Raw genomic sequence first — 14341 nt, 5'->3', positions numbered from 1 at the left:
TTAGGACACTGTCGTTCTTAGCACCAAAAAGACAAGAAAAATGACAATATATCACATAATATATATACAATTCCTGAAAAGAAAAAAAAAAGCGTTGAAAATAAGCAGGCCATTATCATGCTGCAGTGCTCATAGAACTTACCTTGGTCTTCCATTGATTGGCTGTTGGTGTGTGTTGCAGTACCAGACACAGCAATGCCAGCATAGCGTGCCAGAATTGACATTGCCGAGCGGCTGGTGAATGGATCCAAGCAGCATTTGTCTCTTGACAGGATCCGAACAGTTTCTAAACAGGCTAGTAGACAGGAGGGCTGCAACTCCATGCTGAGGTAATCAAGAACCAACTCTCCCAGATGCTGCACCACACAAATGTACACAACAAAATCAACAAAGGCCTGTGCAGGTACCGCATCTGGAAAGTAGAAATTAACTGGTCATCCTACATACTTAAAACGCTTTCAGCATTTATTTTTGCACGAGTTTGTTATCGTTAAATAAAACCTACACAGACTTCAATCATCCATAAATGTACTGTATTTCTATTAAATACATGTTCTTCCATCAGTATCTGTATTATGTTTGTTTTTAGCCTTTTGTGGTCATCTTTTAGTTATTTTCAGTAAGTCCTTATTTATTCCTTTGTTGGAGTTTAGTGCCCGACACTAAGAAGATGGATATTTTCTTACTATTTCCTTGCATCTGGTTCTTCCAACACACATCTCAGCCAGTGCCCATGTTAAAAAACGTTGAACGCAAAGTCAAGATAGGGTGTCAGTCTGTGCCTTCTTGCCGTAAGGCATAAGTGTTCACCACTGATGATTAGTGTTTGGTATGTTGAAGTCTTTATTTTGTTGTAATAAATAAACACAAGCTTATTTCTGCCTTATATCTATTTCCTTCTCTTTTATCCTGGTTTTTGTTATTGTTCCTTTCCCATACTCCAAGACACCATCGTAAGGAACATTGCAAAATGACACAAGATGACAACAGGAAAAATACAAAATGACTGCAAAAACAAAATGATAAAAATGCTCAAAATTCATTGCAAAACACACAAGACAAAAAAAGGGGGTATGTTACCAATCTAAATTACCTCTTATCACGCTAACTTCCGGGATTAAATCAGTGTGTGCTGGACTACGAAGCTCGCTAACGTCTTAAGGAGCTAAATCACCATGGAAACTTATGCTGAATGGCTAGCCTGCTCGTGAGCAGGTTTTTCTCTGGCTAGGATCTGAGCGAGTGCTAAAGCCGCCTGACCAATCACATCTCTTAGAAAACCAGCTGACCAATAAAAGGTGATGTGTGAACATGTAACTGTGTGGATCTGATCTGACAGCTGACGAGAGAGAGAGAGAGAATATTTAGACATCGATGCAATCCTTTCATTTACCGATGATGACATCCTTTAGGAAACATAGATTTGTATTTGATGGATTGATAAAGTCATAAAATAAGTAAGCTACGTGCATTAGGCGCTTTCACACTGACAAATTAATTAATTCATGTATTCTGTGGTAATGCAAATAGCCTCAGTCCTGTAGATATTATAACATATAAATATATTCCACCTTATGGTGTAGGCTGATTTGTACGAACGCAGCATTAGAGTCATGGACAAGTTAAAAAGAGAAGAGAAAGTGAAACTGATTCTCCATTTATAATCTCACTAATTTAAATATTATGAACACACATTATTCCACTAACGGAGATTAATCCAGGATATAATTATTTAGATTCATAGCATAGGCCCTAAATGAACACTTGCTGATTGCTTTACACATTGACACATAATTGGAATACATTTGTAGAAAATGTAGCAAATAAATGTAATATAATACTTTATAGCAGTTCTTGGTCAGTCTAGCCCTGACACAGTTGTTAACTGGTTGTTACTTTAATACACAGTACACAAGTAAAAATAGAAGAACTAAATTTTCTAGTGTTACTGAGGCAGCTCTCAGTTTAAATTAAAGTAACATACTGTAAATATAAAAACCCTAGACTGTTAGCACTGTACACTGGCGGTTTAATGGGATAATATCACAGACCTCTAACTAGGCCCCAATTAATAGTGGTAAATTGTAACGATTTGTTGTATGTGTTCAGTAAGAATACATTGAGTACCTGTCTTTCATGCTCATCTTCTTTCTTGAATGTAAAACACTGGTTCATCTGACGAGACAAAAATGCACAGGGAAAAAAGCCAGATGAGACATCTGAGGAGCTTCATTTTAAAAATAGATTTTCATTGCAAATCTGTGGAGAAACATCAAAGTACAACAACACAAACACAAAGCAGCTCCCTGGAAGGAATAGGCCCATGTGTATTGTTTCTAGAATTCCTTTCCTGCTGCAGTGGAACCACAAAAGGAAAATTGACTTAATATTAATTAGTCATATTCATGCTCACATTAACACACCAAAGAAACAGCTGGCACAACATAAGATAGACCTTTATTTGTCCCACAGTGGGGAACTTTGGTTTTTACAGCAGCAGAAGAATAAAGGAAAGTAGCATTTTACACAATGAAAAAAGTAAATAAAAAAAATAAAACAAGAGTAGATATACAGTGAAGAAAATAAGTATTTGAACACCCTGCTATTTTGCAAGTTCTCCCACTTAGAAATCATGGAGGGGTCTGGAATTTTCATGGAAGGTGCATGTCCACTGTATGAGAGATAACCTAAAAAGAAAAATCCAGAAATCACAATCTATGATTTTTTAACAATGTATTCATGTGATACAGCTGAAAATAAGTATTTGAACACCTGTCTATCAGCTAGAATTCTGACCCTCAAAGACCTGTTAGTCCGCCTTTAAAAGTCCTCCTCCACTCCACTGTATTATCCTGAATCAGATGCACCTGTGTGAGGTCGTTAGCTGCATAAAGACACCTGTCCACCCCATACAATCAGTAAGACCCAAACAGTCAGCATGGCTAAGAGCAAAGAGCTGTCCAAAGACACCAGAGACAAAATTGTACAACTCCACAAGGCTGGAAAGGGCTACGGAGAAATTGCAAAGCAGCTTGGTGAAAAAGGTCCACTGTTGGAGCAATCATTAGAAAATGGAAAAAGCTAAACATGACGGACAATCTCAATCGGAGTGGAGCCCCATGCAAGATATCACCTCGTGGGGTCTCAATGATGCTAAGAAAGGTGAGGAATCAGCCCAGGACTACACGGCAGGACATGGTCAATGACCTGAAAAGAGCTGGGACCACTGTTTCCATGGTCACTGTTGGTAATACACTAAGACGTCATGGTTTGAAATCATGCATGGCACGGAAGGTTCCCCTGCTTAAACCAGCACATGTTAAGGCCTGTCTTAAGTTTGCCAATGACCATTTGGATGATCCAGAGGAGTCATGGGAGAAAGTTTTGTGGTCAGATGAGACCAAGATTGACCTTTTTGGTCATAATTCCACTATGCGTGTTTGGAGGAAGAAGAATGATGCGTACCATCACAAGAACACCATCCCTACTGTGAAGCATGGGGGTGGTAGCATCATGCTTTGGGGGTGTTTTTCTGCTCATGGGACATGACGACTGTACTGTATTAAGGAGAGGATGACTGCAGCCATGTATTGTGAGATTTTGGCCAAAAACCTCCTTCCCTCAGTCAGATCATTGAAGATGAGTCGTGGCTGGATCTTCCAACATGACAATGACCCAAAGCACACAGCCAGGAAAACCAAGGAGTGGCTTCGTAAGAAGCATATCAAGGTTCTGGAGTGGCCTAGCCAGTCTCCAGACCTAAATCCAATTGAAAATCTTTGGAGGGAGCTGAAAGTCCGTGTTACTCAGCGACAGCCCAGAAAGCTGACTGATCTAGAGAAGATCTGTGTGGAGGAGTGGGCCAAAATCCCTCCTGCAGTCTGTGCAAACCTGGTGAAGAACTACAGGAAACGTTTGACCTCTGTAATTGCCAACAAAGGCTACTCTACCAAATATTAACGTTGGTGTTCAAATACTTATTTTCAGCTGTATCACACGAATAAATTGTTAAAAAAAATCATAGATTGTGATTTCTGGATTTTTCTTTTTAGGTTATCTCTCATACAGTGGACATGCACCTTCCATGAAAATTCCAGACCCCTCCATGATTTATAAGTGGGAGAACTTGCAAAATAGCAGGGTGTTCAAATACTTATTTTCTTCACTGTATATACTGTATACAATAAAAGGGGTAAAGTTATAAATATTTAAAGTGTCAGTAGGAGTCGGTCCTCTCCACCATCGTTGATGTTTGCTCATGTGGAAATGTGTTTTTTTATCATAAATCTATATTATGTGATGAGTGCTATGATATTACTTATTGTTGTATTTGGTGCTATACAAATAAAGTTAAATTGAATTGATTCAGTGACGTGCAGTCAGGGTAGGCAGGAGAGGCAGAGCATGGCATGTAAAATACTAACAATTCAATGATTTAGTTACACATTATTTGGTATACGAGACAAATACTGTGCCTGAGTTTTAAAAGGGCTCAATAAAAAGCCTTACTAGTTTGATTTATATGGCAGGTCCTTTGAAGCCTTAAGCCTTTAATCTCTGAGAGCTCTTTACTACAGATCTAAAAAGACTGTACATGACTATTTGTGTATCAGAGCATCTAATCCTATTGCTGTGAGGATTCACTCCCACATGGTCCCATCATTACCTGAGAAGTGGCTACATGATGAAGCCTATACCAAGGCTGCAACGTTTTTAACAGGATGTGACACACTTTCTTCTCCCGTTCAGTTCATAAGATCCAAAACATAACCAGATGCCTGCTTTGAAGATACTGGGCATGTTATTAATCACTTAGTCTTGATTTTTGCCGTCCACCATCATACTGTGCTCGAGTTTTTTTCCACAATTCAAAGGCACATTGCTCATATGAATGTTTTTTCTTTATTGTCCTGCCATGAACTGCAAATATGGACGCAACACTACAATGGTGTCATCGATTATGTTACGTCCCTGCATCAATGCAGTCGTCCACCTTCTGCACCAGCTGCAGCTGGTTCAGAACGCTGCAGCTCTGGTCTTACCCAGAACAAAGAGGTCAGAGCACATCACTCCAGTTTTAAAGTCTTTACACTGGCTCCCAGTCAGCCTCAGAATAGACTTTAAAGTTCTGCTGCTGGTGTATAAATCTGTGAATGGGTTTGGTTCAGAATACATCAGTGAGATGTTAGTCAGGTATGAACAATTAATTTTAACATAACTGGCTGTTGCCAGGTATGTTGTCAGTCAGAATCCATTCTTTCATTCATAAATTTCATTGAGTTTTTTAGGCTCAGTACAGACTATAAAAGTTTCTTTTTACTCACGTGGGTGAAATCTATGGCACTGATTATTACCCTTGGGCAACTCATCGACGGCACGAAGCCGCGCGACCGAATCACACCCGTGCTGATAATTCAGGACAACAGCACTCTCCCTCTTGTGTGATGTATCTTAATAAGCATGATGCTCTGCACTTCTCTGCTGTGTTGTGAAATAGAAAAATCATGGTAAAGTTTCATCCTTAGCCTTTACTTCAAATTATTTGGTGGTTGATCAAACTCCTACAGCTTTTCATGGACTTGGTCAAGCGTGATCAACCATTCACAGAGTTCACTTTAAACTGCCTCTCGCTCCTTATCAATTTTCCTCCGTCCTCTCTGTTTTTTCATCCTCTTCAGTCTTGGAGTAATGCTCACCTCTCTCAAAAAGAAATGTGGCAAGCAAATTGTACAGTGTTTCTTCTGCTACCAAGTCATTCATTCCTTCCAGGCATCCAGAGACGTTAGTGTTTCAGTCCAGACAGGCCCGTGCCTTTAGTTTATCTGCAGTCAAATTATTTATTTCTAGCTTCTGCTGGATTATTTTGTAGAGCTGAACGAGTTGGTTGCAAAGATTTCATACATCCCTATAGAGGCAAGGCAAGGCCAATTATTTGTATAATGCATTTCATACACAAGGCAATACAATGTGCATTACATGATTAAAAGGTGCAACAGAAAACATTAAACAGTTTGAAAAATGAACAAGAACAATGAAATCAGCAGTAAAAACATTAAATCAGGAGATCAAAGAACATTTCCTGAAAAATGTTATCTGAATAAATGAAACCTTAAAGCTGATATCTGGAGTTTCTGAGAAACATCTCGATGTCCCGCCCTCAACAGCTCCACTTCCTCCCCCTGCCTCTGCCAATCTACCAGAAGCCACGCCTCTACTTTTCTGCATGCGCATCGCAGAACATAACAAAGTCGCATAGGGTCACATTGATATACAGTAGGTCTATGGGTCAGGTAAGAGCCAAAATCATATTTACATGTTCGCTGTTGTGACACGCGGCCTTGTTTCCGTGCACAGTTCCACATTCACTTTGATTGACAGTCTCAAAAACAGGAAGTCAAAGCCTATTGGCTGGGCACACTCAATTGTTTCCATTTGTATAGGAGTCAATAGGACGAATGAGGAACCACCGGCAGTAGAACATAGTAAAAGTGTAGTTAGATATTTTTTGCATTTCAACAGAATCATACATAAACATAGATTTCTCAGAAACTCCGAATATCAGCTTTAACATATTATTCAAAAAAGAAGACAAAATGAACTTGCTTGAATTAGCAGTAAGTGATGTGTCAAAATAATATAATTAATTAACAGCGATTTGTTAACATGAGATCTAACATTAAGAAGAGCTAACTTTAAAGAATTTACTGGATGAAACTCTTTGGAAGACATGTATTAACTAAATTATTACCTTTACTTAGCTTTCTGTTTCTCTTAATTTGACAATGTTACCAACGTTACCAGTCGTCACTGGAATTAAAGAAGCTGCATTAACTCCATAAGGCCCTGACTTTTTCTGGTTTCTCTACAAATAGAGCTATTGCAGTCCTGACCCAGCAAACATCTGACAAAGCTCACTGTATGTTGAACACAGCTGGTTGTTTTGATCATGCTCTTATCAGCTTGAGGAAAAGAGGGATCCTGGGCCTGGTATCGTTGAGCAGGGACAGGTGGTGCTGATTGCTTCTTTGGGGACTTTGATTTTGGGGGAGAGAAGATGGGAGCATGGTGGAGAAAATGGTGGGGTGTCAATCTTGTGGCAGCAAGAACCAGCTCAGTCAAGCTGGATGAGGTGGAGGTAGGTGGATTTATGAGGGATGCAGGTGGGTCCTGACTGAGATATTCCTGTTGATGATTCTCTTTAGGTTGTGACTTATTCTCATTTCTTGATGGTAGCTCATCGACGCCATGTTCTGTCCTTGGTGTTTTGTTCTCTGAGGTACATGTTGTCCTGTGTCTTTATCAGGACTAATAGCAGAGTGACTAGTCAAGTAAAAGAGGTTGGATGAAAAGTTTCACAAAGGCCTGTAAAGTTAAGTGTCGAAGACAGGCATGATTGCTGCTGTAAATATTCAATTTTCTCAAAATATAATAACGGTGTTAGCATAGTCAAAGAGAAACATTAACCTGATTCCATAACTTTATATCTTATATAATTAGGACTGTCAGAGTTTGTTGAAGTGTCAAATGTTACATACAAGACTGTTATTCATTCCTTGGTACACATTTATCTGGTGTTCCTTAAGAGAGAAACGTATTGCATGATAAAGATTGATGTGAAAATCATTATTCAAGCATCATATAGTTTATTCTGCATCTCCTGTGTATTTTATATTGTAGTGCTATGACTTTGCAGTGATTGTTAACCACGACATACTAGAGTTGTATGAGAGAATACAGAGGTGAAAGTAACAAGTACTCACAATACTGTAATTGAGTCGCTTTTATGGCTACTTGTACTTTTTTATTATATTTCTGAATCAGTAATTTTACTCGTACTAAGGTACATTTTAAAAGAAGTAAAGTAATTTGTTACATTTCTACACTTAAACGTAATGCACGGCGCCAAAACACCATTGAATGCAGGTTATTTTCTCAGAGCTTTGCCAGAAGAAGAACTAGCCTACTGCTGCCTATGTGGACCAAAGTCACATGCCACATTTAGCATTTAGCATGGCACTGTTATTATATACTGTATAGCTATATTAAGAGCCTTAAAGCTTTCTTTGTTTGTTTTTTTCTTTTGAATTGCATTCATTGGTGTAATTTTGCTTTAAATATCACAATTATTTTTGACAAACCTTTTATGTTATACAGATGCCTTTGTGGAAAATAAATTAAGTTCCAATTGTGCAAGATTTATTCTCTTCCTTTTTAAGTTTATACATGAGATGTTTACTGTACGCAAGAGAACCATAGCAAGATTTATTACTAAAAATAAACATGGGGGGTGAAAGTAACTAGTAACTTTTACTTTGAGTACTATTAAAATAAACTACGTATTACTTGTACTTGAGTACTTTATGTATAACTTACTTGTACTTGAATACAATTTCAATCAAGTAACAGTAGTTATATAATTACTCTTTACACCTGTGAAAGAATATTTGGTGTGCTGTGTATAAACAGAGCCCAGTTTTACTTGGTTTGGTCCAAATATAATGTATTTTGGACTTGTTACTGCAAATATTTAGATAAACTCCATCATAGAAAAAAAGAAAGACAAAAAAACTCCTCAAGTAACCTCCTAATGTGCAGATATAACATTAGTCAGGGTTGGGGTCAATTATATTTTCAGTTACGATTACAGTGACCAGCATATTTTCCAATTTCAATTAAATTACAATTATTCTGTATCCCCAGAAAGTCAATTATAATTATGTTCTCAATTTCTAAAGTTCAATTACAATTAACCACAATTACTGAGCCTGAAATAACAAACCTTATAAAAGTTAACCTTCCTATTGTGTTAGCTTTCAGTTAGCATCTCTTATGATAACGTGTTCTAAATCAGCTGTAAAATACACTAAGAACAAATATCTATCATCTAATATTTTCATATCTCAGTTACCTAGTTAGACTTCCTAATTAATGAAGATATAGGTTTTAATATTATTGGTGCGCTTGTCTGAGCCTTTTTTGTGTCAGTATACCCCTTGATTTCTTTTTTTTTTTTTTTTTTCCTTGTCTGCACATGCTGTCAAAGGTCAACACCACAGGAAGTGCAATCATTATGAGACAGCAGTGCATATTTTGTTATTGCAATAAAATACATTGATTTATTTTATTGCTTAATTGTGACCATCACCAGCCCTCCCTAAGGAAGGGTAAGAAATCTTTTATTATAGGGAGGATATAAAAAGGGAGAGCAGTGTTACACCTAAGTGGAGGGGGAGGGGGAAGGGGAGGGGAAAGGGAGCAGGGAGGAGAGAAACAAGACAGGAAATAGAAAAGGTGGGGAAGAATAGAAGAATAGCATATGTGCAAAAAAAAAAAAAAAAAAAAAACCGCTCCTGCAAGCCCAGGAACTGCCCTGGGCCCGCAGATGCAGCCAGTCCAGCAGAAAGAGCGGAGGCCAGGGAGCCCCAGGCAACCCCCCCGCGGCCGAGCAACCCCCCAGATGCCCCCAAGATCCCAGGCCGAGAGGCAGCCACTGCCCCCCACACACACATCCGAGGAAGCCCCAAGCAGGCGAGCACCCAGCGCATCCCCCCACCGACCCCAACCCCCAACCCCAAGGCCCCCCGCCAGCATCCAGCCCCCCCCACCCACCCACACCCAAGCACCCAACCCCCCGAGGGAAGGGCCCAGAGAGCCCCCCGCCCGAGACCCCAGCAGAGGAGCCAAGGCCCCCGCCCAGCAGACGGCCAGAGCTGCGCGGAATGGGCAGCCGGCGGGCGCCCGCCAGTGGGCCCAGAGCCAGCAGGGTCCGGACCCCAGGCCAGAAGGACCCGGAACGGAAGCAGCACCGAGAGCAGCGCCCCCAGGGACGACAACTACGCCCATAGTCGCCGAGGGCACCAAGGGGATGCTGCAAGCCGCCCCGCCGGCCCCCAGGCGCACCGACCAAGCACCCCAGAGCGCGCCAGATCGCCTTTCCTTGAAGCCGCCCACGCGATGCGCCCCAGACGCCCCCCCCTCCCCCCACCAAAGGGCCCAGCCACACCGCAGAGCCCGGCTCACAGGGCGCCGCCCAAGCCGGGGCCACCCGGGGCCGCACCCGCAGGTATGGCAGGGCGCGGCCCGTACCACCTTCCCCGGCAGACCCACGCCAGGACCGGCCCAGCCAGCCGGCCAGACCTGCCGGACCCAAAGGGCACCACCGCAGGACAGGGAATCTCCAAGGGCGAGCCCCCGGGCCAGAACTCCGTGGGGGGCACCCCCCCACCCCCCAGCCCACGAACAGGCCACAACCCAGCAAGACCGCGCAGCCCCAGACGGCACAAAGACAGCTGCCCAGGTCCCGCCCCCCACCGGACAGCGCAGGCCACGGGGCAATGCCCCCCCCGGCGCAGGAGGGACCGGCGGCCACCACCACAGGAGAGAGGGACCCCAACGGCACACAACCGATGCGGAGCAGCAGCACCCAGCCAAAGGCGCAGAACCCACCCACCCGCCAGCCCGCAAATAGCAGGACAGACCTACCAAGTGGCCGATACGACCTCAACCCCCAGAACAGCTAGAGCCGCCCCCCAGCAAAGAGCACCACCCCGGAGCGCCAAGCAACCCCGGCGCAGACGCCGCGCCACCTCACACACCCACCTAGCACGGCCCAGGGGAGGCCCCAGCATGGGCGAGGCCCCACAACTCACCCTACCCTCCCCCCGAAGCTACACAAGCCGGTCCCTGCGGTCCCCCAAGTGAGCCCCCGAGGAGGAGGGGGAGGGGGCGGCCCTGCCCACCGCGCCAGCGGCACGCTCAGCGAAGGCGCGCCCCAGGGAACCAGGCCAAGGCGCCCAGACCGGCCGGCGGAGCAACCCACCGCACCACCCCGCCACCCAACAACCCAGGACGCAAGTGCCGCCCCCAAGAGCAGCCGCCCCCAGCGCCACCCCCATCCCGGACCCCCCCATCCCGAAGCCACGAACCCCACCACCCCAGGCCCCCAGACGAGCCAATCCCCGAGCCACCCACCCAGCGCAGCAATGCCCGCCCCCCAAGCGAAGGCCACAGCCCCCCCACCAGCACCCCGGGCCGACAGGAGCCCCCCACGCCAAACCCAACGGGAGAGCCGGCGCCGAGCGAAGGCGGAGGAGGGGGGGAGGACGAGACAGGGGGACAGAGAGCAAGAGGAAAGAGTGGCAGAGAGACACGCAGGCCCCCGGCACCAAGGGCAACCCAGATGTGCACGAAGGGGGCAGGAGAGCAACACCAAACCGCCCAGGGACCACAAGAGCACCCGAAAGGGACGCACGCCCCCACAGAGGCACCCAAAACACCCCAGCAACCCACTCAAGCCACCCAGGTCAAGGCCACCCCACAAGCCCATGGAGGTCCAGGACTACAGTTAGATCAGTGTGTTAGTAAAGAGTGGTGCTGGCAGTTGCTTGTAGGCTAGATCATCAGGCTAAGAAAGAAAAATCAAGATTCAATGCAATTAGAAAAGGAGTCCAACGCTCCTCAAAGTAGGTTATTTTATTTTTTCTGAGAGCAGACATCTTTTCCATGGAAATAAATTCTATGAGGAGATTTCGCCATTGGTTTATGTTTAAGGATTTTTTATCTTTCCAATTCACTAATGTTGTTTTTTTTGCTATGGCAAGTGCTGCAAGGATGGATTGTGATTGGTTTGCTGGAATATCAAGCATAGTCAGGTCTCCTAACAGACATACATTTGGAGATAGAGGAATCCTGGAGTCCAAAATGGAGGACAGTTTTTCAGTGATTAGAAACCAAAACTGTTGAACTGGCGAACAAAGCCATACAGCATGTAAATATGAATCAGCTGTTCCCTGGGTGCACTGAGAGCAGATGTCTGTTGGGGAGAAGCCCATTTTATACATTTTCTGTTGGGTAATGTGGGATCTGTGGAGGACCTTGTATTGAATTAGCTGAAGATTTGTGTTTTTAGTCATCTTAAAGGTATTGCAACAAATTTCTGTCCAGAAATCGGTGTTCGTGGTGATTGAGAGTTCAGCTTCCCATTTAGCGATTGGTAAGGGATTAGAGTTAGTGTTCAAGAGTGCTCTGTATATTTTTGAGAGTTTTTTTGTTTTTGTTGAGATATTTTTCATATATATGGCCAGTTCTGGAGGTTGCAAGGTGATTAAATCTATTGCCGTATTTTTCTTAATTGTCTCTGTTACTTGTAGGTATTGAAGAAAATTACTTTTATTTATATTAAATGTTTGGGTTAGATTGTTATATGTCCTGAGCTTATCATTTTCGAAGAGGTCTTGGAGATGAATAATTCCGCTATCTTCCCATGTTTTTAGATAGAGCGGTGTTTTTCTGTTTCTAAAGTCAGGGTTGTGCCAGATTGGAGACAGCATACTAGTTTTTAATTGAACATTTTGATTTCTTTCTTTCTTTTTTAAATGGTAAAATGTGGGAATGCACAATATGAAACACATTTTAATAATTGTTAACTATGTATATATGTGTAGAACTGCACATAGAACTGTAATGTGGTTTACCAGTTTTGTGTTCAATTATAAATGACAATTTTTATAGAATTTTCGAGGCAATTACAATTACAAAGTCAATTATCTAAACTCAATTACAATCTCATTTCGATTAAGACAGCAACATAAAATTACAATTATAATAACACCGTAATTGTAATTATTATCAATTACGCGATTACAATTATAAATGACCCCCAACCATGACATTAGTTGTGACACAAATAACATTTCATTGTCGCAGTCACGTGTTTGTGACGCACACATCAAGTCATTATCAACATGCAGTTTCCCATCATCACCTGTTGGTGTCGCCAAAGCATCGATAGCTGCAGAACAGTACATCATACCTTTCTACTGGCCTTTTGCTGTTGATACTATGGTGGATACGTCTGAACTTTACTGTCTCAGGAAAAGGAAGGACGTCGAATATGTGACCGTACCCACCATTTAGACACGACTATGTCTGATCTAGCCTTGTCTCTTCCACATCAGATGTGGATGTCTGGTGTTTACCTGATGGTTATAGTCCAGCAAAGCCCTCAGAGCGGTGTCCTGCTCCCCTGTCTCCATCAGCTCTATAACGGCCTTTAGATCCATGTTCACTGGCGGTGAGCTGCTGCTGCCTTCCCCGGAGTGTGGTGTCCTAGCAGGGCGCTGTGACTGTGACTGTGTGTCTGAGCACCGGTAACTGCATAATGCTGGGATCAAGAAGAGGAGAGCACAGATTATCTCAGGGATTACGGTACACCAGGTGCTGCGTTTATGGTCAAATGGAAAAATGGGAGCAATTTGTTTATTGTTTTCAAAACCTGTAGAATATTTTTCATCGCTACCGTTGATATGACGTTTAATCTAAAGAACAAACAAAACAAAAACAAAAAAAGCAAAACATATACATTACAATTTGAGAAAACAGTATTTAATGCATCAGTCATGGGCTGCGTCCGAATAGTCCCTCCTATCTCCTTTCCTATCCACTTTTCCATAACCCAGTGAATGACGTCACGGGGGTAAGGAAATGTGTTAGGAGAGGAATAGCAAACGGCCATTACGTTATTTATTTATTTATTTATTTATTTTATTGAACATTTTCAAAATTACACTCGATGAGGATAATATCTCAACTTGTTACAGCTTCAGAAGCAAGAACAGAATAAAAACAAACATTTAAAGCAAAAGGGGTACAATAAAGGAAAGCAAAAGAGCATTAAAATATATATTAACTTGTGAATAACGATTGGAGCATAGGCACAGTTTGTTTTGACAATAAAACGCATTTCCACAGGTGACGTCAGTGACGTCTGCCGTGGTGAAAAAACTACAAATTTCCGAAAATGGACTAAAAGCACATTTATAACACTTTCCCCTGATATAATCTGAAACATCACAGGGTTTAACTAAAAGAACGTCATATTGAGAATGGTTGTTCACACTTACCTTCTACTCATTAATATGAATTATGTTGAATAAAACATAATGTGATTAAAAATGTCTCTGATCCCTTTTTCTTGAACCACAGAGTGTCTGTTATATGTCAGTTATAATCTGATAATATGTCTTACATATAATAATATATGGGTTTTAGATTATTTATTTAAAGTTGTTCAAGGCATATTATTGCATTGGTAATTTACATGATCTCAGTTACTTATTGTGAGTTTCTGTGAGAGCTCAGGTGTGCGTTTCCCTTTAAATGATGTCGCCGCAAGGAATTGTGGGTCAGCATTATCTCGTCTCTTTTGGTAAAGGATGCATCAGTGTTTCCTAGGCTAAAGGAGGTTTAAAAGGAAGCATTGAGCCTCTTTTCCTGAGCTTAAAGAGAACTTGGACGCTCTTTATCATGGCCACCCTGAGACACTTCCGGGGGTGAAGGAACA

The 14341-nt window shown here is 42.5% G+C and overlaps 1 protein-coding gene across 2 annotated transcripts in view; it reads right to left on the bottom strand.

The window, feature by feature from the left end:
- ric8a (RIC8 guanine nucleotide exchange factor A) overlaps positions 1 to 13408 on the bottom strand; it is a 28167-nt gene extending 14759 nt beyond the window's left edge. Inside the window, exons 1-4 of one of the 2 annotated variants that reach the window (XM_028449848.1) lie at positions 13366 to 13408; positions 12978 to 13162; positions 2128 to 2175; positions 143 to 356 (exon numbers count right to left, since the gene is read on the bottom strand). In XM_028449848.1, the coding sequence (XP_028305649.1) occupies positions 143 to 356; positions 2128 to 2175; positions 12978 to 13162; positions 13366 to 13399 (481 nt within the window). In that variant the 5' untranslated portion in view covers positions 13400 to 13408. Of the gene's footprint in view, positions 1 to 142; positions 357 to 2127; positions 2176 to 12977; positions 13163 to 13273 lie in introns of both variants that reach the window. The other variant, XM_028449849.1, reaches the window with a different exon arrangement.
- Positions 13409 to 14341: the final 933 nt, after the last annotated feature.

This window comes from Gouania willdenowi, chromosome 6, assembly GCF_900634775.1.
Source record: "Gouania willdenowi chromosome 6, fGouWil2.1, whole genome shotgun sequence".
NCBI lineage: Eukaryota > Metazoa > Chordata > Actinopteri > Blenniiformes > Gobiesocidae > Gouania > Gouania willdenowi.
The sequence above is the reverse complement of the archived record's forward strand: the minus strand, read 5'-3'. Positions and strand labels throughout refer to the sequence as shown.